General features: G+C 40.4%; 1 protein-coding gene across 1 annotated transcript; it reads right to left on the reverse strand.

The window, feature by feature from the left end:
• Window positions 1-5,365: 5,365 nt before the first annotated feature.
• ccnjl (cyclin J-like) lies at window positions 5,366-25,478 on the reverse strand. Its single transcript, XM_028590082.1, has 6 exons — window positions 25,193-25,478; window positions 24,375-24,482; window positions 20,518-20,728; window positions 10,271-10,570; window positions 9,977-10,136; window positions 5,366-8,674 (listed from the first exon to the last, which is right to left on the reverse strand). Exons 2-6 carry the CDS (start codon window positions 24,450-24,452, stop codon window positions 8,152-8,154), a joined length of 1,272 nt encoding a protein of 423 aa, XP_028445883.1. The 5' UTR covers window positions 24,453-24,482; window positions 25,193-25,478; the 3' UTR covers window positions 5,366-8,151.
• Window positions 25,479-25,664: the final 186 nt, after the last annotated feature.

The following is a 25,664-nucleotide window of genomic DNA, read 5'->3' on the forward strand; positions in this document are numbered from 1 at the left end:
AGATGCAAGGACAATTATTGAGACAGAGGTGTTCATTTAACTTTTTTGAGTATTTATTGAAGTTCGTAGTGTTGTTGCACTGAATTGCAAACATTGCAGTGTGTTGTAAGGTGTCTCATTTGAGGGCTATTAATTTCAAATGCAACATATACACAGCATGGTTCCAGACCTCTGAATCGTCACATGTACAATCGTTTTCAGCGATTAGAATGATATGAAGAAAATAAAGTGGCAAATCAGTCTGATGATCAAGCTAACGTCTAAATTAGTATCTGGGAAACCACAATCATGTTAATAATGGGACCAAAGTACTCAAAGAAAAATATCTAAGTTTTATTAATATTTATATTATTTAATATATTTGTTATTTATTTGAAATTGTAAGTGTAAAATAATACAATGAAAAAACTCTAAGCTTTATTTTTTATACTAGATAACTTCCACTATTGCTTGTCTTTCTTTTACAATTAAAGTATGATGTCCATGTCAGATAGCCAAAAACAGCCAAAGTGCTGAGGTCACTAGATTTCACAGACATACAGTAAAGCCAGTCTAACTTCCATTCCTAAAATCTTTCTTTCAAATTAAACTCGTGGAAACTGTACAGTTTTGTATTTGTAAATAATTTGGTATCAATAAACACTCTTCTCCTCTGGCCTGCTTTAGGACAGAGGATGCTTCACCAACACGTTTACCCTCAACAAGGAAACATATGTTGCCGTGAATATACAGCCATTTATACTAAAATCAAAGACAAGTGTCCCAATCAGCTACATTCACAAACGTTCTCCTTGAGAGGAGCAGCAAACAAAAGACTGCACTTTCCATTGTCACCACTAAGAGGCGCCCTCTTTCCTCAATATAACACCAGAGGGAACTTTTGGATACAAATCTTTAACTTGTTAAGCAAGCCGAATATTGGGCTTTTTGACGGGTTCGGTTTCTGCCGAACCTTAGAATTTTTGAAACACCCGAAAGAATAGGCCTACGAGTCGTGCATGAAGGAATCTACAGACAGCAGCCAAAATGCAGCAACTTCAGGTACAGCAAAGGAAGGATCACAGCTAAAAACTTGTGTTAACCAGACGACCATTACCAGCTTTGAAAAAATACACTGCTGTGGACATTGTTTACTTCATTAATGTGTTTACTGTGTTAATGGACCGAGGATGAGAGTAGGATTCGGTATTCGATTTCTTAACCAGTGGATTCGGTAGGCTATTCAGCCGAACCCCAAAAATCTGGATTCCGTGCATCCCTAGCAGAAACCGAACCCTGTCAAAAAGCCCAACAATCGACCGAATCCGAAGCCGAATCCTGGATTCGGTGCATCCCTAGCTTCATTCAATGAAGGAATGCTGTTGCATAGTGACAAAATTAACTACAAACGGTAGCCTACCACATTGCTCCCTCTGTAGCCTATATATCCTAGGTGACATTTACCCACTCGTCCTGGACATTTGACATGCTGCGTTTCACCATGAAAAAGAGAAAATGGAGAAATGCTCATCATAGAATCTCTGGCTTTTGCAAAAAAAAAAAAAAATCCTACTAATGGTATCATATCACAAGGTGCCTGTTTTGGAGCTTTTTAATGAGTGTGACATCACAAGGCTTTTTTTTCACGTGTTCTTATGAATAGGAATAAAACAGGACTTTTATGAGACAGACATTTAACAAAGCTGAAATTCAGTAGCCTGCTTTTGCTTTTTTTAAACTTTTGAATCCCTGAATCAGAGAGGGGACAGGTAGAGGAAAACCCATGATGATAAGGAGAAAAACATGAGAATATTGGCTATCTAACTTAGAATAAAAGAAAAATCACCTAAACAACAGCAAGAAATGTAAAACCATTTATAACAAATGATCCTTCAAATAGTGTAACGATGGACCTTAATTTACATTAAAGAGATTAAAGTGCCCATATTATGCTCATTTTCAGGTTCATAATTTTATTTTGAGGTTGTACCAGAATAGGTTTACATGGTTTAATTTTCAAAAGACACCATATTTTTGTACTGCACATTGCTCCAGCTCCCTGTGTGTTGAGCTCTCTGTTTTAGCTACAGAGTAAGTCATCACACTTCTATCCCATCTTTGTTGGGAGTCGCACATGTGCAGTAGCTAGGTAAGGAACTCCTAGCTAGAAGCTAGCGTTCTCAATGGCAAAACACTGCTACAACACTATAGAACTACTTACATGTCCCTCGTCTGCAGGTATTCCACGCAAAGTTGGAAGTGCACCCTCGTTTAGAAGAAGTCTCCCGGCTAATCCTGCCTTGTACTGACCGAAGTTGGAGAAACCGCTAGCTGATGTGGTATTGGCTAAAGTGGTTAGCACACACCAAATGTTTCGGCCGATGACGTAGACGGCCCTGCCAATTTTGGCCAGCTCACCCGGAGACTGGAGGCAGGATACATTCAGAAACCAGTATCTGTTGTTCCAAGTTTGTATGCGTGTGGAAGCACCAGTGACACAAAATAACACCCCAAATCCCAGAAAAAGTGTTTTTTTCATAATATGGGTACTTTAAATGTACTGTAGTTTTATCAAAACAGTAAGTTCAGTGCACCGTGAGAAAGGTATTGCCACCACTACATCTACAGAGGTGAGTACAATACATTGACTTAAGTTCAGTTCAGTTCAATTTTATTTATATAGCACATTTAAAAACAACCATAGTTGACCAAAGTGCTTAACAAGCTCCAAAAAGCAAAGAGATAATAAACACAAACAAAGCACAATATACAATACAAAATAACTAACAGTAGAAAAAGAATAAGGTCAAGAATAAGGTCAAGATGTCAAAGCTCAACCTGAATTGAAAGCCTGTGAATAATAGTGGGTCTTAATGGTGCGTTCTTTTTATTCAAAGAAGTCGATCTACGAGTCGTTTTCTGGAGTTACGAAGTTGCAAAAAGAACGCCACCGAGGTCGTATATACGACTCTTCAAGTCGTCTGAACTCAGAGGACCCCGAGTTCACTTTCAAAGATGTAGTAAACATTGTGGTTTTCTACAATTTTAAGCACTTTTGTCGTTGTTGTAACCACATGAAGAATTCGCACACATAGCACTGTATACTGCTACCTATAGGCATGTCGCTACAGTCTTATTATGAGTTAAATACTGACTAATTAGTTATTTTGTAGCTTGTGCAGCTGAAATTGGCTAGAGACGCTCGGTTGCTATGACAATAAGCAGAGCAGTAGCCTAACGTTAACGTTAATCAAAACTGTATCAAACTGTGAAATATATTTGTGTAAATGTCAATAACTGGGTAAATAGAATCCTAAATGTTACAAAAAATGTTACAAAAATCCATCTTTTCTCCGACTCGTAGTATTGTGTAACAAAAAGAACGCAACAACCCGCGGTTATTTGTTTTTCGACATGGTCGAGCTACTAGTCGCGATTACAAGACAAAAAGAACGCACCATAAGCATGGACTTGAACGTTTCAACGGTCCGAGCTGTTCTTACATGAATAGGTAGATTCATATTCAAGAGGTTTGGAGCAGCCACTGAAAAGGCTCGATCACCTTTGGTTTTTAACCTGGATAAGTATGCAAAGTTTCCAGTTTATTGAGGAAGTGGACAGAAACATTTGTGTAACATGTAAATGTAAGAAAAATAATGATAAAGTGAGGCTGGATAAAATGAACTGCTGGGCCTCTTTTAACCTCCTAGTCCCCTGACACTTTCTGCATTATAAACACTTTTTCTAGGCCAGAATACTTCCAGATTCTTATATTTGCTGTGTGGTCATTTGATTAAACACAAATTAATTTAGGAATTTGCAATATATAAGCACAATGCTGATTATATTTTATATTGTAAGTTTGAAGTAAATATACTGCAACCCCCACCCCCCCAAAACATAAGGTGAGTAGCCCTTTCTGCACCCCCAACCGACCCTTTTCCAAATTCTTCCTTGAAGACACATAAAAGGAAGCCAGCAGCTTCTTGAGACCCCCCACCCAAGCTTACAGGAGACTTTGAGATTGATCTTTTATCAAAGTGACTCCCCTGTTTTCACCCCCTCCCCCTCCCCTTACAGACGGGCCACTTAACATTGGAGATCTTGTAAAAAATCCCCTTCAATCTCAACATCAATGCACACTTTTTTTACAAAATGTTAAAAATATGCAATGAAGAGTGTGCAAAATACTGATTGCTCTTTAATCTGTATGCCAAGTTAATTACATTTTCATCAGGCTTAAGTAGAGTATTTTCCACATCTTTTGTCATTTAACTAAATGCTAATTAAAGATCTGTGAGCTGATATGTGTAAGCATTTGCACATGGTTGCGTTCCAGATTTGTGACTCAGGAAAAAGACTACCAAATAATGATACAAATGATATGAAACTACCAAGTTTCATAATTAAATTCTGCAGTATTCTGCGGTGTTTGAGAGAACAGAGCTGAGGCTCAAAAATGTCCACAGTCCACAGTACTGTCCAACACGAGAAGGCGGACAATTTGCAAGCATTATACTCAAGTATAATGTCTCATGTGTGAGAGAGAGCCCCATCACTGAATAGATTTCTATAGATCAAAATGCCATTTGACAGAAAGCTCTGGCTGAGCGGAGTTCAGAAGCAGAAGAGAGACTGAACTCGTCTCTCAAATACTGAACAATAACTGTCTGCAGCTTGAAAAGTAGTATTGCACATGGAAATTCTATTCCACCCATGGCTACGAGTGTGGAAATGAGACATTTAATATTTGCTTTTGATTTGACCTCAAATACAGAGTGTGCTTTAGTCAGTGGTAGATTGTGCAAGTACATCTGACTTCAGTAAAAGTTGCAATACCACACTATAACAATACTTCAGTAGTACAGTAGGTAAAAGTGGTCAAGTATTATAAGAAAAATATAATTAAAGTAAAAGAACTAATTGTACAGCAGAATAGATCAAGTTTATTTAATCATTCATTCGTAAGAAACAATGTATGTTTTGTAGCTGGTGCAAGTTAAGTTTAACAACCCTATATACTGCTGGGTAGTTTAATCTGGAGAAATGCATCACATTTTATAAGCCCCTCCAAGGTTTTGTGCATCAAAATTAATTTTATCTGTATAATATTCTCTGAAATGTAGTGAAGAACAGAGTAAATATATATATTATTTACATTTCACCACTGGCTTTTAATGTGGTTTAGTAATACAAATGAATGATGTGTTGTATTGACAGCATGTGGTCACAGCTGGAAGACTGTGTGTAAAGCCTGCTGGGCTCACCACTGGAGCGGCTGCATTGTCTTCCCTTTAAACCCATTGGAGCAATGCAGTGCAAGTCATTTCCCTAATAGCTGCAGGCACTTCAGTCAGGCTTCCTCAGAAGAAACAGCCCTCAGAAACTCAGTTCACTTGTGTTTATTATTCCGTGGCACATTATGATTAAAGAATTCCTTCTGTCATTCAGTGTCACATAAACCAAGACTACAAATTGGTACAAAATAATACAAAAATATAAATTGGAAGTTTGTGGTTTCATTACTATTACATTGGACAAGTGTTGTTTGGTGTGAGTGACCTCAGCACCTTTCACAGGAGGGAGAAATCTCTAGCTAAAAGACAAAAGCATTCAGTATAATAATATCTATCCCTCAAAGGAGGCGGCTGCAATATGCAACATATTCTGTGTGTTTAGAGCCCGCTGCCCTCTAGAGGAGATCACACTACAGCAAGTCAAATCACACAATTATCAAAAATAAGTTACAAAAGATGAACCAGTGGTGTACACGAGACAGTGATGGCTGTGGTCAGTTTAAACAGAAAAACAACGTATTGCACCTTTGACACCTCAGTGAGAAGTTGCTCATGAATAATGAGGAAAAGAGCAAGTTGAACTCTAAAAACAAAAAATCTAGTTCACACCAACGGCATCCATCAGGAGAATCACAAAAAGCTTTAACTAAAAATACACTGAAAAGGAATGTAAAAAGAAAATGTAACAAAACTGTACATAAAAAGTTCAAACAAAAAAGGCATAGTATAGTTCATGTCCTTTTCAGTGGCAGGAAAACCAACGGATGTCTAGCTGTAAAACGTTTGATGGTTTGTTTCAGAGGGCGTCATGTAGTGTTATCTGAGAACTGCGGAGGACAAGGCAAAACATCCTAAGATGTGCAACGTCCACAGCAAAATAGTTTGAATTCATTCAACAACATCCCACAAGTTGGGGTCCACAGTAGAGCTGCAAGGATTAGTGGATTCATTGACTAGATTATCCACAGCAAACAATTGTTTTACTGTGGTCATTTTTCAAGAAATTCTCTGGATACAGCTTCTCAAATGGGAAAATGTGATACTTGTCACATTTGTACATCATAAGTGATAGTGAACTGAATATTTTGGGGGTTTGGATTGCTGGTCGAATAAAACAAGCCATTTGGATATATCACATTGAGTTGTGGGACATAACAACATTGCATTTTGAATTATTGTATCTTTTTTTTTTTTTTTTTAAAGACAAAAAAACAATTAATTCAGTAATGAAGATTCTTTAGTTTCACCTCTAATTCAGTCCCAATTCGGTCAACAACATCCCAGAACCTGGGGTCCACTGTCATTTAAGGTATCACCATGGTAACCAGTAGGCAACCCCTGTGACCGACACTGGGAATCTGGATGTGTTTATACGTTAACAGGAAGTGGAAGATTGGGGATTGGGAAGCAATTACTGTCGACTGCCCACAGATGTGTGAAACCAGTGACCACGAGGTTGTTCCTCTACGATGCATTCAGTTACTGACTTGTCAGCAGAGTAAGTTCCAGTGATGAGGAAGGGGAATATTCCAGCCCCCAGATGCTGCAATAGCATCCACTTTAAAGCATAATAGCACAGAATAATGAGAAGGCTGCTAGTTTCAGCCCTGAATCCTGAGCCTGAATAAACAATTTCTATGAACAGGTACAAAGAAAACCATAATTAATCAATGGTGCGTTTCTAAGTTGGTATAAAAAGCTACACTATAATCAAACAAAAATGAAATAAGAAAGAAACAGGTCATCATAAATAAAAGCTATGGCATGTTTCAATGGCATCATATTCAAGTAATCTTGTTCAAGTCCCTGATACTTAGTGGTTCATGTAAACATTGGAGTCATTAACACAGACACAGAACCAACAGTTCGTAAGAAGGCAGCAGCAATTCATATGTACAATAGACTAACTACGTCCACGTCTCCTTCACCATGCTGGTCCAGTCACATCAGTTTGTGTTCAATTCTTTGAGTGGTGCCGGGGACACTGAAATTAAAACTTTAGTATGACAAAGCCTGCAGCTGCCAGAAAGACACATTCTCACCCGGGTGTTTGACGGCTCTGCCACAAGGCTCGACTTTGGAGATGGGAGAGAAGAGATGACGAGGGCAGAGAGGAGGAAAGAAAAAAAACGAAACACCGCAGACGCGTTCCAGCTGCGGACTTCACCTGCTGTGCTCAAAACAATTAATTCTTTGTTCCCTCCGAGGGTTTATCTGGTGAGGAATTCCCAGAGGGGCCCTTCAGCTCCAGCAGATACTACAGGAGTTAGGTCAATGCTTGCAGTGATAAGCCTCTAGGCCTATTTCTTCTTCTTTCTCTCTCAAATCGTGGCTCAAGAAAAAACACCAGCCAAATTTTCCTCTCTAAAAAAAAATGTGTTCAATTTTTGGGATTAGAAATAAATCATGTCAAGCAGCAAGATATCCTCATCACAGATACTTTGTGTACTGTACACTTCTAAAATTGTCTCAGTTATCACACGACTGAGAACAGGCACTGAATGAGGTGGGTGTTAGATCACACTGCTGCTTTCATCTCATTCACAGTGATGACAGTCTCATAATAACACAGATTTATAAAACCAGTTCAGAATATGGCAATAACATTTTTGCAATGCCTCAGTATTTCAAGGTGGTGGAGCATTTGTCATGTCAGTGTGATGACTTCCACCGGGTCCGTCTTGCCTTTGGACCTCTGCTTGCGTTTGAGGCGTCTCTGTGTGAGGGACGGGGGAGTTGGACAAGCTGAAGAAGTTGCAGAGCTGACGGAGAGAGAGAGGAGATCTGTAAAATGATAATTCGGGGTAGGGAATTGGGTCGGAAGCATAGCAGTGCACTCCCGCAGGGGTTTGTCTTCTCTCTCCGTCTCCTGGCGTCACCTGTCAAAGCAGCCCGCTGTGAAAGTGTGATGAGCCCCCAGGTAGCCCCCACCGTAGGCCATGCTCAGACAGTGGCGCGGCTCTGCAGCGAGGGCCATCTGCACAGAAATGGGGCCCTGGAGCGGCAGCGCACGAGCCCCCGGCTGGAGACCAGAGGTCAGGGTTGGGTATGAGGGGAACCCAACCCCAGGAGTTATGGAAGGAGCCGCTGTTAGGAGACCCATCCTGTGGCTCTGAAGGAAGTCCTGAGACATGTTCACCACAGGCCCCAAAGCCTGGGAGTCAGCTAGCGCCTGCAGCTGGGACAGGGAGGGGGAATGCTGGGAAAGGTGTGTGAAGCCGTTCGGCTGAAAGAGCAGCTGTGGTGTGGAGGAGGTGGAGGAAGAGGAAGAGGCTGGTCTCTGGATGGCTGACATTGGAGAGAGGTGAGAGGTCTGGGGATGAGACTGCAGAGAGGAGGGCCGGTGAGGAGGAGTGGATTTGGTCTTGTTGGCCTCCTTAACATCATTGTCATGAGCACTGTGGAAAGAAAAAAGGTACACGTCAAAAAAGATGAGAAATTAATCAACCACGGTGCGAACTACAGGGGAACTCGGCTCCCCTTAATAAGACATGGGCTCCCCTGAAAACTTGATGGGGGACTCTAAAAGTATTGACAATGTGTCATTTTGACGTGCAATTTCTGTTTTGTGTAATGTGATCATTGTGGATTATTATGTGTAAAACTGCAAAAATATCATTCATTCATTCATGCATGATCGCGATTTAAACTTAATTCACTTCAATAAAGATAACTACACATGCTATTCTTGTTATGAGCATCAAGGCGTGGCGGCGCAAATTCAACTCCTGTTTAGTAGGCTACATGTTAACTCAAAGATTCGCAGAAAAAATATAAACGGAGGCCATTAATTGGCGCGCAAAGTCCTTGAAATCCATTCTGCAGTAAGCATCATATAGCCATGGCAAAAAGAAAATAAGGTAGTTTAATTAATTTTGGTTTTACTAAGAAATTGTGTAGCGATGATGTTAATAGCACGACTAATTCACCTGCTGCAAGCCCTGTTAGCACATCTCCCACCGGGGTGACAACGCAAGAAGAAGCTGAAGAAATAATGTCCTCTCTGGCTGAAGATGATCCTTACCCCTCTTGCTCCTCTCTCCCCCGTTAAATTGGAACAGCCAGCAGTGGAGAGACTGGAAGAGCCCATATACATGGCTGTTTGTTAAGGATGGAAGCTTGGGGTGTGTCGCTAAGGTCTAATTGAACGGAGGAATTATGGTATCTTCGGTAGCCTGAGTAACTTTAACCGTTGTTCATGTGAAATCTCAAAGTATCTTTGTAAATCGCACGCAGAGATTGGTCCGTACCAATCCTTTTTATTCCCACACAATTAGTGTGAACATGTGCAAACAACTACACTTAAACATGCACACAAATAAACACACAGCCGCTGACCAAAAAATGTGCAACTTAATTACAGTTATCAAATTACACAGCACTGAGGCTAATTAACTGGGATTATCAGATGGACGGGTTTGTCAGATGATACAAACATAAGCCTCCACTGGTTTAAGCACAGCTATTTTATAATCCAAAACCATGGCAACCAAAACCATAGAGAGTTAGGGGCCTTAATGTCATCTACCTTGAGTTGCCCACTACACTTCAAGAGGTGTGTCTGCCAGCCTGGTTTATGTTAGAACTTTTCTCTCTACTTGAGTGTGCTTTTGAGTGTGTGTGTGTGTGTGTGTGTGTGTGTGTGTGTGTGTGTGTGTGTGTGTGTGTGTGTGTGTCGTTCGTGTGCGTGCGTGACTTACAGCAGCATGAGCTCAATGCACTGGGTGAGGTGGTCCCAGGTGTAGCCTGTTAGTAGATGCAGAGCAGTCGTCCAGCTTGGGGAAATCTGAAGGCAAATACGAGATGCTGCCACACATGCAGCAGCAACCTGGGATGGTCGGAAACTCAGGAAGGCGTGGTCTAGAAGAACCCAGAGACAAGTTTCGTAAATTATTTGATCCAACTTACACCACCAAGCTAATAAATTCCTGTCCAACACCTCTGGAACAAACAATGAAGCAAAGTCCAGTTCACCTTTCTCCTCGTAAACCCACCTTGCAAAGAGACTTCCAGAAAATAGTGAGTGTATTTATCCATGAAAGCCTTGGTCTTGGAGAGGGAGGAGAGGGGCCAGCCGTTGTATAGGTCGCCCTCCTGCACCGAGGCATGGAGGTAGTAGTCAATAAAGTGGGCAGGTGTGGGCATGCACAGGTTCCAGCCAAAGGTCTCGAGGAGCAGAAGCTCCATTTTGATCAGATCCTTCTTGTTGAGAACCAGGTTCAGGCTGCACATAAATCCCAGAGAGTTCAGCTGCTCCAGTTTGGGAACCCGGTCCTCCTTCTCCTCAAATTTACCTGCGAAGAAAGGAAAAGATGCAGTGAGGTTACTAAAAGTGATTAGTGCAATTCATATATAATTGACAGTTTGAGGAGACAAGAAAAGACAGACTTCCCATTCCCATGAAAATGTTATTTTTGCAGAGCTAAAACAATCCGACAATACACCAAAAAATTTTTTTTATATGCAATTTATTATTTAGGTCAATTATCAAGCAAAAATGGCACACATTCCAGTTCCTTAAATGTGTCCGTTTGTACATCTTTAAAAAGTGAAAAATTGGGGGTTTTATACTATTGGTCGTACAAAAAAAGTCCAAATGTTTCCCGTCACCTTGGGCTCTGGGAAATTGCGATAGGCATTTTCACTGACATTTTATACACAATTAATGGATTATTCAAAAAAATAAATCGATAATTGCAGCAAATTTATTGGTAAGACTATTTTTGGAAATCAAAGCCACTTGGGTCACACTTACTAACAATTGTGTCAATTAGCCAAATTGTCAACCACCTGTAGAACTTTATCTCTTTCAAGGATTATTATATTAAAAACATCCCCTGAAATAGATGAACTAGCTTTAGAAAAAACAAAAAGGAGCAAGGAACATTTCAACAGAAAATAGTGTCTTGTTCAGAGCCAAAGTTCAAACCATCTTGATAGATCTATACAATGATACAATGAATATCATCATCATCTGTAGCCACATGGAGCAGGTTTTTGGTCAGCACTAAAGAGCTTTAATCCAGCTTCGCACAAAACCTAACAAGCGCCTGCTAAGCATTAGCAATTAAATCAACTACTACTGAACATCTGGCTATAAAGCTAAGCTATTACACTAACAGGGAGAAATCACTCTAGGCTTACTGAGTGTAGGGCCACTTACTGTGGATTATACAAGTCTGACACTTTCTATGAAACAAACAGTCAGCTCAATCCCTGTTTTTCTGTTTCCCTCACTCACTCCAGACATTACAGCAGTGCCATTATGGTGAGCCCCCTCCCCATCCCAAGATATCCTCCTTTCCATGGCAACAGCCCCGAGGCCTCAGGGGTCCATGTGACCAATGAAAGGGGGTGACTTTGCCTTTAATCCAAGGGTCCAACAGGCCTCCTCTGCTCAAATTTAAAGAATGAGGGCGAGAAGGGGTCAGGTTACCTCTAAAAAGCATGTGCCTTAACTACACACAGCTTTTAGTAGGACGATGTGGGGACTAGTAGACTTACAAGGTAACTGATAATTATAGCTCGGCCATTTCTGGATTTTTTAGGCGGATATAAATATTTGAGAACACAACAATGATAGTAATGTTTTTAGATAAAACATTTGACAACCATTGTTGACAAGGTTACACCAGCTATTTACATTCAATTGTCAAGCGAAGCTAAGTGAACTTTTAAAATGTTGCAAAGAAGGAAAAGAAATTTTAGAAGTTGGCGCTATAGGCTATGCATGGCTGTAATCCGCCAGTAAACACAGTAGAAGTAGAGGTTGCAGACCAGAAACAAAACAAGTCACCTTGGTAATCTAATCTGTATAGGCCAGTGGAGAGAAATGGAGTGTTCTTCAGGAATTTGTTTTGATTTGGTAAGTTTTAATTGTTCTTCTCTTCAGCTAGTATTGGTCATGTCTCCTGATATTCAGAGACAAAGACACATTATGGGAATTTCAGACTAGACGCCGACAGTGAAGCAGCTGATTGCGCACGTGAGTTGAACGTTTGCTACGTCAACTTATTCTGCAAAGGCTTTTCCAAATCCAGTTTAGCGAATGAACTATTTTTTAAATTGCTGACAAATACTTTACATTAATAAACACCTTTCCTCATTACCTTTTACAACAACACTGTAGTATGTTATAAATCATTCATTAAGTGTTTACTGTTTATAATTGCTAAAAATGGTGATGCAAAGTAAAGTATTATTACTCATTGAGATGTACAGAGTGGGACATTTTACAGTTGGAAAAAAAAATTTATTAGTGCTGTCTGGTGGACAAACTATGTAATGGCAAAAGTTTCTAAATGTCCAGAAACATATCTTTGGCATTTCTGTACGACGATACTGATATATGTGCAATAAACTGATATGACCCGACTGATTTATCTAACATCAGCTGTACAGAAAGTATGGATATCATACATAGCGTCAAAACTAACCAAATTACTTTTCTCAGATTCAATGATTGGAGTTGGTCCCCAAGTTTTGTCTTTAAGCCTTTGCGTGTTTTTTTATTTATTATCTGCTCAAACTTTTTAGACATAGATATGGTATTAATTTTTTTTTATAAATAAAAAATGTAAAAACTGTCCTTAAGGAAGGCAGCTTTATTTATTTATTTAGGACCCGTAAACCCCAAAAGTCTTTCACAAACCAGGCGAAAACAAAAGTGCCACTTAGTCGTTGAATAATTAGTTGCCATTTTATCCACTGGGTAGAATCTTTTAGTTTGTCAAAATATGCCTCCAGTTGGAAATCACAACAACACTTCTGTTGTTTATTTTCGCCTCTAATCTGAAACCATGGCAACCAAACATTAAAAGTAGGGTTTTTATTGGCTTTTCTGAGCTGGAGTTATAAGTGGATACTCCAAGCATCAATTGTCTGCGGTGTCTTTCATGGACCTCATTTACCTCTTTATGCCCATGTCCCAGTGAGAGGGGTGTCTTCCTACCGAGTGCGAGTTTTACCACTAATGTTGCGACCCACCATTAAGCAGGGCAGGAGAGAGGAAGAGAGAGGGAATGGTTGAGAGAGCATGATGGGAGGGGTGTGGGGGATCTGCAGCCCAGTAGGCCAGAGGGTTAATTAGCAGAGAGGCAATAATGGGATCTCTCCAGCAGAACAGGAAGCACTGTGAAACAGGGCTGATTACACCCACCAGGGCTGTTCCACAGCCCAGTCCACACTTGCCCCATTCTTTCAACCTCATATCCTCTGGATCAGGGCTCTCGCTGCTACTAGACTGCTATGTCCACACAGACGCTGCCATAAAACACCATCAAGGCCCCCAATCTCCACACAACCCCGGCCTCTTTGATCTTGAGAGACACCGAGCAAGTCAATCTCTTCTCCATTGTGCTCTGTGATTACTCCTCTGGTTTACTACTGTGGGTGACCAGGCACATGAGACATGGGATGCCCAAAAGCTTTTGAAAAGAAAAAAGAAAAAAAACAAAGCAACTTCAGAAGGACCTAGTACAGTATGATTAGAGCCACAAACCGGTTTGACTTACTATAAAAAGAACTCCTGTGTGCATCACAGCCTGTATGACAAAACAGTGATCTCACTCAAATGAGTTAGCACAGCAACGGTGTCACCACAGAGGGCTCCAGCATAAAACACAGGGCAGTAGAGGGAAAAAGTTGATCCTGGTTTCACTTTATCTGCAGCACAACCCAATGTTAGATAAAAGTGCTAATTGGGGCTGCAACTACCTATTAGATACATTATGCATTGACCTGTCAATTATATTCCTATTTGATCAATTCACTATTTGGTCTAACTTGTGAAGAAATAATGAAATTACACATCACATTTGCCTAGAGCTCAAGGTGAAATCTTAAAATTGCTTGTTTTGTCAGACAAACACTCCAAAACACATTAAAAATGTACTATCACCAAGAAACCCAGCAAATATTCACATTTGAGAACCTGAAAGAATACTTAAAAAAAAAAAAAAAAAAAAAAAAAACTTGGTAAATTTTCTGTAGATAACCTAACCAATTATCCACTCGGTGTTTCAGCTGTAGTGATAAGACGTCCTGTACTGAAAGCAACACAATTCTATTCAATACTTAAGTTTGAAGAACAAAAACTACAGGACACTTTTTCCCAAATATAAACCCTCATTCAGCGTATCAGTGTTTGGTAAGCAATTAAACTTCCTGATTATGTTTGATCTTTGTACCAAAAACACCAATCCAGCCTCTTGTACCATTTTGCTGTTATCAGTGTGAATGTGGCCTGAGAGAAGACTGTGCATTCCTCTCCAGTGAGTTCAGCCTACCTGGAATGCAGGCGGCTAAATGATCCTATCTTAAGTCAGTGTGCAGGAAAGAGACGAAGAAGAAGAAAAACAGCCTTCCTTTTCATCTACACCAACTACCTTTCCATACACTGCAACTGAAAGGACAACTATCCTTTCTAACAGCACCCGCAGGTGACGGTGATGATGAGAAAAGGTCAAACAAACAGGGAGAAGTTAAGAGGTCAGGGGTTAGGGATAGGTACGGTCAGGATGCAGGGCCTCCTCCCAGGTATGCTGTTTGGGGAAGAGGTGGAGGTGGGGAGGGATTTAGAGTGATAGGGGCAGGAAACCTGAGAGCTGCATTCTCACACAGAGACAAAGGCCTCCATTTATGTCGCTCTTCATTTTGAAGACGTCATGCAATTCTAGTCCATTTTGATCAGTCCTCCAAATAGTTAAGTTCCATTAAAATGTAAATGTAAGGTGACCACAATCAATGTTATGCTTTCGCACAGTTTGGATTACCCCCCATAACACAGGACCAGTGGCTGGTAATTGTGGAATCCATTTTTTCCATTGGAAAAGTTAACATTTCATGAAACAAGAATCTTAACTGGAAGCAAAATTGAAAAAAGAAAGAAAAGAAAGACATAATACAAGACTCAAATGGGCACATTGTAGTGGCGCTACAAATTAATCCAATATGTGAAAATAAAATAAAAAAAGTGAAGGTTTTTTTTTAAAACTGATTTTTATGTCACCTACTGTTATCATTTAACGTAGACACCATATTGCTAATAAAGAGTTAAGTGGAAAAAAACACTTAAGGCCAGCTTCATTTTCTTCCTCATTGTTTACTTCTTTTTCTCCTCGACTTGACAGCCATGGAGGAATTTCCTCTGCTGTTTAAACTCCTTTTATATGCTGGTTCATCTTTCATTGGGAGTGTGAAATTGTTCACAGCACCATCACAGAATCTCCATGTTGCCACCCCTGGCCCCAACAGCTCTCACAATGTAGACCCGGGCTGACCCTTGACCCCTGATGCTAATGCCTGGGTGACCAAGGAAAATTAGAAACCCAGCCCTGTGTATTTATGTGTGCGTGCGTGCGTTGTGTTTTGGGGGTATCCAACGACTTGGCGTATGGGTGAGAAGGGCTGACACAGGGATTGTGTGGGCAAACAGAGACTCAGGCATTACACAACAAAACACGAAATATGACTTAATTCAAACAGTCGTACATTTCAATTACACACCAGCGCTCATATGAACACTAAAGGTGAACTGGTGCCTTGGTAGCATCTAATGGTAATGAATAATATTAACTTTTTCAAACGCATCTTTACATAATTTCTTTAATTATAAGAGCCCCACATGACAACAGTTCAATCGAAATTATTGTCAAACCTCTGAGAGGGATAAAAGGGGAAGTGGGTTCCCCATTAATATACATTTCAGGGCACCCTGCTGGGTGGTTCAGTTCTAACATGTCCCATTTTGCAGGCCACCACCTCTCCCTCCCTTTCTACCCTGTTTAACATCAGCAGCCGACCTGCCTTTGAAGTATCGCTCCACTCATTTCCCAAACCCCCCAGGGATGTGGGACGGCTTTTACTGGCTGCCCTGTCCCAGGACTGGCTGTCCCTGACAAGGTGAGAGAACGAAGAGAAAACAGAGCCAGCAGCGAAAGGTAAAAGGACACCGCCAGAGCCCAGTCGGTTAAATGGTTGGTGTAAAGCAGTGCCCTTTTCAGTGGGAAATTCTCTAATGGATTTATTTCAATGTGAATCTTACTTACAGCGACCATCTCCTCATTTAGCAATATTAGCTTACAGCAAATCTCTACCATATACACACACACACACACACACACACACACACAAGCCTGAATACACACCAACCTCCACCCCTCAGCCTCTGCGCCCCTCCCCCTCTCTGGGAAGGGTCTGGTAGCCTGGCTGGCTGTCCTGCTTGCAACGATGGGCTTTTGTTTGAGGCCTGAGTCGGAGAGCATATGGCAGGTGCCCCTTAGCACACAGTTCCTCCCAACCCCCGGGCTCCGAGGCCTATTTAAGTGCACTGCGTTGTCAATATAACTGAGCTTCTTGTGCGTTTTACAGGATGCTTTTTTTGTTCAGAGACCCATTACTGAACAAAATAGATTAAATCAAGTTTCAACAAAAACTTGCTGCAGAAATACACCAAACATCGAATGATCAAGTGACAAACAACAAACTTAACTATAAATATATAAATGGAGAATAAAACATTGTGACCATGTTTACTAGCTGGCAACAGAGGCACGTCCATGATGTCATTTACCATAACAAATAGCTGCAGTATGCAGAGCTCTGACTTCAGGGACCAAGACCTGCCAAGAAGACGGATGTGATCACTGCAGGACTTCGTGGAATGTAACACAATAGAAACTAAGTTTGGGGATGTAGACTGATTTAAATAGAAATATGCAGTACACAAATAGTCTATCTTCACTGAAATTCACATTATTTTGGTTTCTTGGATTAATTGGATTTTCTGGAATAATGTAGGGTCTCTAAATAAGCTCCCAGCAGTCAACTGAAAAACTGACCATTATCTCATTCTTGCAAATAAAGAGCTCATCCCTGAAAAACACACACACACAACACACACACACAAAAGAGTAACAGGATTAAGCATTGACTGCTGAGAGGCACAAAAAAGGTAGTGATTAATTAACCAAGTGCAGAAACTAGAATTTGCTTAAAGAAAGACAATGTATGTGCCTGTCAGGCAGGCAGTGGGACCTGGGGAGGCTGTTCAATAACTAGGCCAGATTCCAAAGCACCTCAGGACAGATAAAAACCCAAGACAACTTTGAATCAAACGCCCTTTCAAGCCTTCATCAATCATGGCGGAGACTCCCTAGAGTCCTGGAGAAGTCAGAGGCAGAAGAGAAGAGAAGAGAGCCTGACTAACTGAGCCACAATCACAAGATTCAATAGAAACCCAGATTAATCTATTAGAGAACAGAAGAAGAAACTCTGTCCAGTTTGGCTTTATAATATTTATAACGCTCGATGAACAAACTGTCAAAGCTATTCTTGGATTCTTGTGAGATTGCTTTTAAATAAAACCTCTTTCAAGTCTCATATTCAAATTTATCCCACCACAGAGACTCCTCTTGATTGCAAAGATGGCCTGTGCGCGACGACGCATACACACGCATGCATGCATACACAGAGCCCTCCCAAGTGAGCGGGACCTATTCCAGACTCCCATTTAGACGGCATCATTAGTCTAATTACCCATGATGCCAAGGGCTGCGCTAATGTACAGAAAACCTCACAGTCTGTTAATCACAAGACAGACAGAGAGAGACACTAATAACTACCACAACCTGAATGATTTACATACCTGCTTTACACAGAACACACACAAAGACACAATTTTATATTTCACAGCAGAGAATCATTATTGTTGGTTACTAGTTCACTTCTGCAGAAACACTGACAAGCAAAGCAAAGAATAACATCAGGCAGTCGTCCGTCTTAAAAAGAAATTTAAATCCAAAACTCTAACTAGAATGTTTTAAAGCTGCACTGAGCAATCACCAAGTATATCTTCAGCCAGACAGCAATTTTAAGGATAAGACTGGTTGTAAGGATATCTAATGAACAGTCATGTATAATGTCAACAGGAGGACTTTTGTACTCTGGGTTGTATGTAGTTATTTACATTTTTGTTAACAAATCCCATTTCCTTAGTACGTCTGTCAATACTTTCCACCCTCCCTATCCTGTCAGCTCCAAGCTCCTCCCGTACGCTACTACTAGAGATGTAAATCTTTAAAAGATTGGTCACAAATGCATAGTTTCCAGGGCTTAAATTGAACCGGAACATGTTCCGGCACCTCCAACGTTGGATCCGGAACCTTTTTTTTTTTATTGGATCCGGCACCTCCTGCATCACTATGAAAAATGAATTGCCTAAATGAAAAAAATAAATTACTGTTTGTGTAGTGTCCAATGTTGTTATCTGTCTTGTTAATCTTTATTTCCCATTGAAGTTCCACAAAAATCTTGTGTTTGCGTTTTCGATGCGTTTTGAGGTGAATTTTCAGGGTAAGACAGAGGGAGGGGAGGCACTTCAAGTGACACATGCGCTTGTGCTGGTTGAGATTGCTGTTAGCCTCGTTTTACTCAGGGGAAAAATGACAAAAAGACAACAAAGTTTGCTCAATTTTTTCAAATACGCTGGCCAGTCGGATCCCAAACAAGCAAAAATCGTTTCTGCCCATCAAGAATGTAGAGATATTACATTTTGTACCCATGCTGTGCATGTTGTGAAATTAAAATAAACATTGCCCTGATGTACACACAGCGTTGTTTAGGCTTTTTTAGTCAGAGAAACTATGTAGGCAGTGTCATTTTTTTTTTTTTGTTCCGTTACCTACAACCCCCATTTTGAGTCGCCGGATCCACCCCCGCTCTGCGCTCCGGGACCTCCCACTTTACAAATTAAGCACCAATAGTTTCTTTACTGTAGCAAGACACCGTATATGTGATTGAGTCAAAATCTACTCATGTCCATTATAATGTTAACATGTCACCCAGTAAAATGGCGTGACCATAGATTGCAAAAATAATCAACGAAGCTTCCGGGCCTGAAACGTGAAGCAAATGCGTAAGTGCCTTAAACATGCATTCTATCTAATTTCCACTGGCTACAAAAATAAGTCTGTTTCTATAGAAGACTATGGGAAAATGACCCTACTTCTCACTTGATTTATTACCTCAATAATCATTTTATTATAGGTGTTTTATTGCCTTAATAACTAGTTTCAAGTCTTCTTCAATACAGCATGATGTTCATTTAGTAAATTAGGGTCCCATTTATTTTAAAATTGGCGATAAAGCAGGGGATGCTTTAGGGGCGTGGATACATGTTGACCTGTCAATCATGACAGAGGCTTAGTAATGCGTATTCTTGGCACTGTGTACATTAAAATAGCCCTGAAGTAGTTTTTAGGCGTTGACCATATTTTCATCTTAAACTTTGACCCTCTCACTGCGTGTTTCCCCTTTAGAGTTAATTGGAACCTAAAATGTCTTATTCAGCGTTATGCCAACCAAGATATGAAAACATCAGGCCGATCGCAGAGAAAAGTGCCATTAGAGAATTAGCCTGAAGACAAAATGGATTTGTATGAGTGGGGAGGCTGTCCTCTGCAACAAATCACATTTTCAATGACAGAGGGGTAGAAAATGGGGAAGAAAAAAAAAATAATTCACAGATTTGATTAGAGGACATTTGGACCTTGGCAGGTGTGATACTATTCATCTCAAAGTGACTGGATAGGACCAAAGTAACACACAGCAGCCCCAGACATGTTATTGCAGCCAGTATCAATACAAGTAGTTCTGCAGAGACGTGAGTAATCCCCAACAGTTTCTCCTAAAACAATGACACACTCATCCTCCCACAATGGAAACCTTGTTTTGTGTTTTTCAAACCAACATTGCAGCTACAGTAAACTGTCAACAAAGGCTATGATATCAGTCTGAAAAGTGGAGCTGAAAGACAAAATACCATCATGGTCTCTTGAGCATAACTTAAATTAGCCTTGTTGCAGGAAGTGTTTCACCTTGTGCCATCTGTGCATAAACCACAGTAACAGTATCGCGCTTAGCACAGACAATTTACAATGTAGCCCTTCTGCAAAAAAGCAGAGTATTTTTTTTCTTCTATAAATTTACAGGAAGAAAAAAAAAATACACTACTTTTTAAAGATGAAACACAAAACATTTTCTTGGTAAAGTTACCTCTGTAGTAGATTTAGGTTTAGATGAAAGAAATTATGTTTCCAATTCATGAGTTTAAACACATCTGAGTCTTGCGAACATTTATTTAAAGACCACCTTATCATGTTTCTTCTTGTCAAACAAAAAAAACTATGTAGATGGATGTAGTGGACAAGGTGGAAAGCTAAAAAAAAATAATGGGACTTACTAGCTAGGAGCAGACAGGAGAGGGCGATGACATAGAGCTGCTTGACAGCCACATCATAGTGGTCCATGAACAAGTCCAGTAGGTAGACGGCTAGGTGACGCGCTGTAGGACATAGCTGGTAGCGATTACTCAGGATGGCCAACAAGTCTGCAAAGTACCGCCGCATGCCAATCTGCGGAGAGTGGGCTCGGTAGACCGGTAGCTTCAGCTCCTGGAGAGGGAGAAGAGAAGAGGTGTGAAGGGAGACGCAAATGACGGGGGGGCAGGAAGAAACTTAGGGGTCGTTAAGTATATGCATAATAATAGTGAGCCGTGCATGTCTCCTGCTGACTGGGTTTAACTGCCGTCAGGAGAACTGATGTGTCTAAAATACTCAAGGAATAAAACCCCATTTACCGACAGAAATTCTTGATTATGCTTCAGCCTCATTTCAATTTCATTTAATTCACCATCGCTGCAAAGAAGAGGAGCTAATTTGGGTCATTGCAGGAGTCTCTGAGCAATGGGTTGAGGGTAGTCGTCGTGTGTGTGTGTGTGTGTGTGTGTGTGTGTGTGTGTGTGTGTGTGTGTGTGTGTGTGTGTGTTTGGGGGGGGCATGGTTCCTCCATTAGAGGTTGCGTAGTAGATAGGATTAGGTTTCACCCCTAGCACATCTCCTATTCATGTTCAATTAACTGCATGTGTTTCAAAGTGGAAGGAAGACAGTTGGGGGCATTAGCATTGAATCAGCCTCGGGTATCTTTACAATCAGATAGAGAAAACAGGAGACCAAAAGGCTCCAGTTTCTTAGAGTAAGAAACAAACATTTAGTACTGAACGTACAAACTCACAGCACATACTTGATCTGTATTTAAGCTGCTTATATCAACAACAACAAAAATTGTTTTCAAAAATGTTTTTTGCTCTCTGTGAATCGGAGTAAAAACAAGGGCTTTTGGATTGGATTTAATAAGAGATTGAGGATTGGTAGATTAATCTCCTTAAATTCAAACAGTGAGAGGTCCTTATATGAGAGGGGAAATACAGAAAACATCCACATCATGTCCGGACTGTTGTTTAGGAACATCCCTGACTTTCGGCTGGCTCAAACATTTCCAATGTGGCTTTAAAAGCGTCATATTTTAAAAAGGAATTAATGCTACCTTCAATATTTAAAACATTACAATTTGCTGTGAGGGGAAAAAAAAATGTAGCAACACTTTCAAGTTAAATAACAAAATTTTAAGCTGAACTAAAACAGCAATAATGCTCAGACTGACACTTTAATAGAATTTTAAAATAAACAGTAACCCCCTCCCAAATCCACATACAGCCACTCCACCCCCAGTGCCACAACCAACCATACCACCCAATAGTCCCCAAACTCTCCTCTCCTCCCACTGCTTCAGCCTCTGGTCCATCTGTCTGTCTGGGGGTACAAGGGCAGCAGGAGAATGGGGGTGGATGTGAAGGGTGGGGGGGCTGCTGGAGTCTGGAGGGGCTCCGGGGGGTTCTGTGTGGGGTGGAGAAGGTGCCTTTGTGGGGGACCCGCACCATAATTAAGGATTCCACAGCTGCCTCTGCCTGATTTGCATGTCTGATAATTTGCCACATGCTACACACCACAGCTATCTCGCACATCAGGGCACTACCACTGCAGCAAACGTCATTAAGGCTGGATGAGACAGTGGGGGAGCAGGCGCCATGCCGGAAATGTGAACACTGTGTGAAGGCCTTTTTACACACAGCTCTGATACTCATTTCACCATTCCTTTCCATTAAATGTTACTGTGCTTTCAGCGTACCCATGTCTGAAAACATACAGTCATCAAAAGCTTTAAAAACTATTTTGAGAATCTAATCATTTACACAATTTTTTCAAGCAAAGATTGCAAACATTTCACAGGTTTTCTTGATAAAACAATATTATATATTAGTATATGTATTGGGCTGTTGGTCAGGGGGAAAAAAATACATGATGTCGTCACCTCAAGGATTTTGTATTTTGATTTCTGATGTTTTATCGACCAAATGATAAATTGTTTAATCCAGAAAATAATCTGTAATGAAAATAATTAGTTTCTGGCCTATTATTTTGTCCAACAGTAGACCAACACTAAATCATAACAATTTACAGCCATGTAGATCAGAGAAATGCAGCAGAAGCAGGAACAAGTAAATCTTAGGAAATTTTTACTTGACAAATGACTTAAATGATTATTTGATAACTGAACGTTTGTTATAATAATAAGGCTGTGATAGGGTCTGAGAGCTTTCAAATTCATATGTCCGTAAATACAAATACTTCAGTCTGTACTGGAACACCAGGACACACTGCTGTTATGATGAGAAGAAAATGTAAGATCATAGCAGAAAAAAAAAAATAAAAAATCAAGCCTTTATACCTGTGAGGAATGAAAAGATTGCCTTTCTGGAAAACGTATCTTTATGCATCGTGAGTAGAGCTTCAACAATTAATCAAGGAAGTAATCCAAAGATTAATCAATAACGAAAATAATCAGTTGTAGCCATAGTCGTTAGTTACACAATCAAAAGATAGCGAGAAGCTGGAAAAACATGCTGTTCTTAAATGGTCTGACAGACCTTCTGTGTGTTAAAACACAGAGACAAATATACAGTATGTTGGCTGCTACAGGTGCCTAAATAAAGCAATGCAATCTAATCTGTTAAAAGACTCAAGCATTTCTCAATTCACCATGCACAACTTTACAGCATTTACAATGAGGGCATTGCGTCATACTGTGGTAAAGCCTGTTGCTTGGGATTTTACCAAAAAGCTGATATAGGGCAATCAAACCTAACATTAAACCCGACTATCTCTCTCTCTCTTTCATTATAGCATATGAGAAAAGAGTGGGTGTGTTGTTTAGTTTCCAGCACTGCGTGCAGATTCTCAGTCTAATTGATGTCTCACTCTGAGTCACACACTGTCCAGCATGAGTAAACTGTGTGTAAATGAATGAATCACATATGTAGGACTCACAAACATCTGACCCACTACAGTCCTCATTCTACACATGTATATATGCAATCTCTGGTACGTTCAGGCACCCGATATCCAAAACCTGATCTGTATTCATCTCCCTCAGCGTGAAGCTGGCAGCAGAGTCCCAGCCCAAAGATGCCAGTCGAGTGACAGATGTCTCCATTAAAGTGACACATGGGAAGAAATATGATCACGCTTCGAGGTTAATTAAGACATTTTCAATTAATGAGTCTTAACTCCTCCATGTAATCTAATTTATATCATGTTAAAATAGACAACAGGAACATGTAATTATAATTTCTCTCCAACTTTTAATACATTGGGCAGTGTATAATATGCTGCCATGGAATATCAATGCAAGCATGTTGGTCTTTATCACTAAAATGTCAGAAAGAAATTACAATTTCTCTAAATTTTTTATCAATTTATTGACAGCAAAAGGCTGCAACTTACCTCTACCGGTCTTTAAAATGCTACACATTTCCCTCATCAGTTCCATTTTGACTTTTTCAAACGTCTTGTTTTGTCTGACCAACAGTCAAAAACCCAAAGATATTTAATTTATTATAAGCTAGAGAGAAAAAAAGACTGAAGCAATGCTTTTTTGCCATTTTTTTTATTTTTTGATTGACTTAGTTATTACTTGCCTGATCGTTTTTGCTTTACTTATTTCTATTGTTTTAATCATACTATAGAGTGCAACACACAGTTATTCTCAGGTTGTTGGAGGATGAAAAAGCTACCCAGACTTAGTGGTTTCTCAATGTAAAGGTCAGGCTTTGTTAAACAGTCACAATCAAAACAGGTTTACTGTCAACAAAACAACAGATTCCCATCAAAATAAACAAGTGCTTCATAATAACAGACTCACCTTGATGCGGAGCGATTGATGGATATCTGCAGCTAGCTGTCCTTTCCACCATTGCAACTCCCTCTCCATCTTTCCCATCCAGAAGAGGTTTCAAGAATCAAGTTTTACCTGCCAAGACACGTGCCCAAAATTAGACGAAGTTCAGAAACTTTGAGATGTGGGCGGCATGCTGGGCTGAGAGTGGCGAGAATAACTGAACAATGTATAGTTTTCAAAACAACCATCTGATACAAGAGAGGGTGAAGTTAAATTAAAGTTAGTTTACACATTTTCTTATTTAAATGGATTATATGATTAAATCAACTAGCCAGATGCTTGTGTTTGTACTGACAACTAAAACAATGCGATCAAAAGTAGTCATCTGTTGAGAAATACAGTCGTTCTGATAAAGTTTTTGGACACCTTACTAATCCCACAGCAGAGGTCTCTTTCCCTGCATAGGCCATTTTCTCTGCTCGGAAATTTAAATGGCTCAGTTAAATGCCCGCTCGACCACGCTGTAGGTCAAATGAATCATAGCCGCCTTTCACTAATGCCAATGTCCTCGTGGTTGTTCACTTCCAACGACAAATAGGCTAACTACAAATCTCACACTTTGGTTACCATTTAGCTAAAAAGCGTCTTCACCACGAGACAGCGGCCAAACAGTGGCTACACAAGTTAACTGCCCACAGAGCACACAAATAGCCTACTCGCCTCGTTAAAACAAAAACAACACACTGCGATAAAACTAAACCCTAAACACCTAGCTAATTTCTCCTACACGGCTGCAAACTGGTCAACCTTTCATCTCGGAGGTTATTACATGTGCCACTCACCGCTCCGACGGGAATGCCCCCCAGACCCCTTTGTCTCAGCCCGACATCCTGAACTCCTCTTCGGCTCAACTTTGAGAAAGACCTTTTTTTTTCCGGCAAAAAGGCAACGTTCAAATCCACTGGCAATTTCATAAAACAGCTGCCATCGCCTAATTCCGGGCAACAGGCGTTTGGTTGAGCAAACTGTTTACACTTTTCCGAGAGGTTTTGCTCCGTCGTTTTCTCTCCCGGTAGCTCCGCTGTAACAAAGTAACGTCCTCCTCGGCTGCACCAGCTGCTGCTGTTGCGCTGCGAGGCTCGTGCGCTCGACGTGAAGGGCCGTCCTCCAGCCTGGGAGTTGTAGTCCTTTAGAGGTCAGTGTCAAAACTACAAACACCCACACATGTTTCATTTTATTTTTGTACTATGTGTAAATATTGTTTTGGATGTTTTTCCCCCCATTATTTTTTGTATCTTTATTTACATTTTTTGT

The sequence above is a fragment of the Perca flavescens genome, chromosome 10, assembly GCF_004354835.1.
Source record: "Perca flavescens isolate YP-PL-M2 chromosome 10, PFLA_1.0, whole genome shotgun sequence".
NCBI lineage: Eukaryota > Metazoa > Chordata > Actinopteri > Perciformes > Percidae > Perca > Perca flavescens.

Bases quoted from the DNA above. Each gene is read 5' to 3' on its own strand.
- ccnjl (XM_028590082.1), bottom strand. From the start codon at position 24,452: ATGGGAAAGATGGAGAGGGAGTTGCAATGGTGGAAAGGACAGCTAGCT. The intron at 10,571-20,517 runs GTAAGTCCCATT...CTTTCTTCGCAG, and splicing joins CTCCTGTCTGCTCCTAGCTA to GTAAATTTGAGGAGAAGGAG. The intron at 8,675-9,976 runs GTAAGTCACGCA...TTCTTTCCACAG, and splicing joins TGCATTGAGCTCATGCTGCT to TGCTCATGACAATGATGTTA.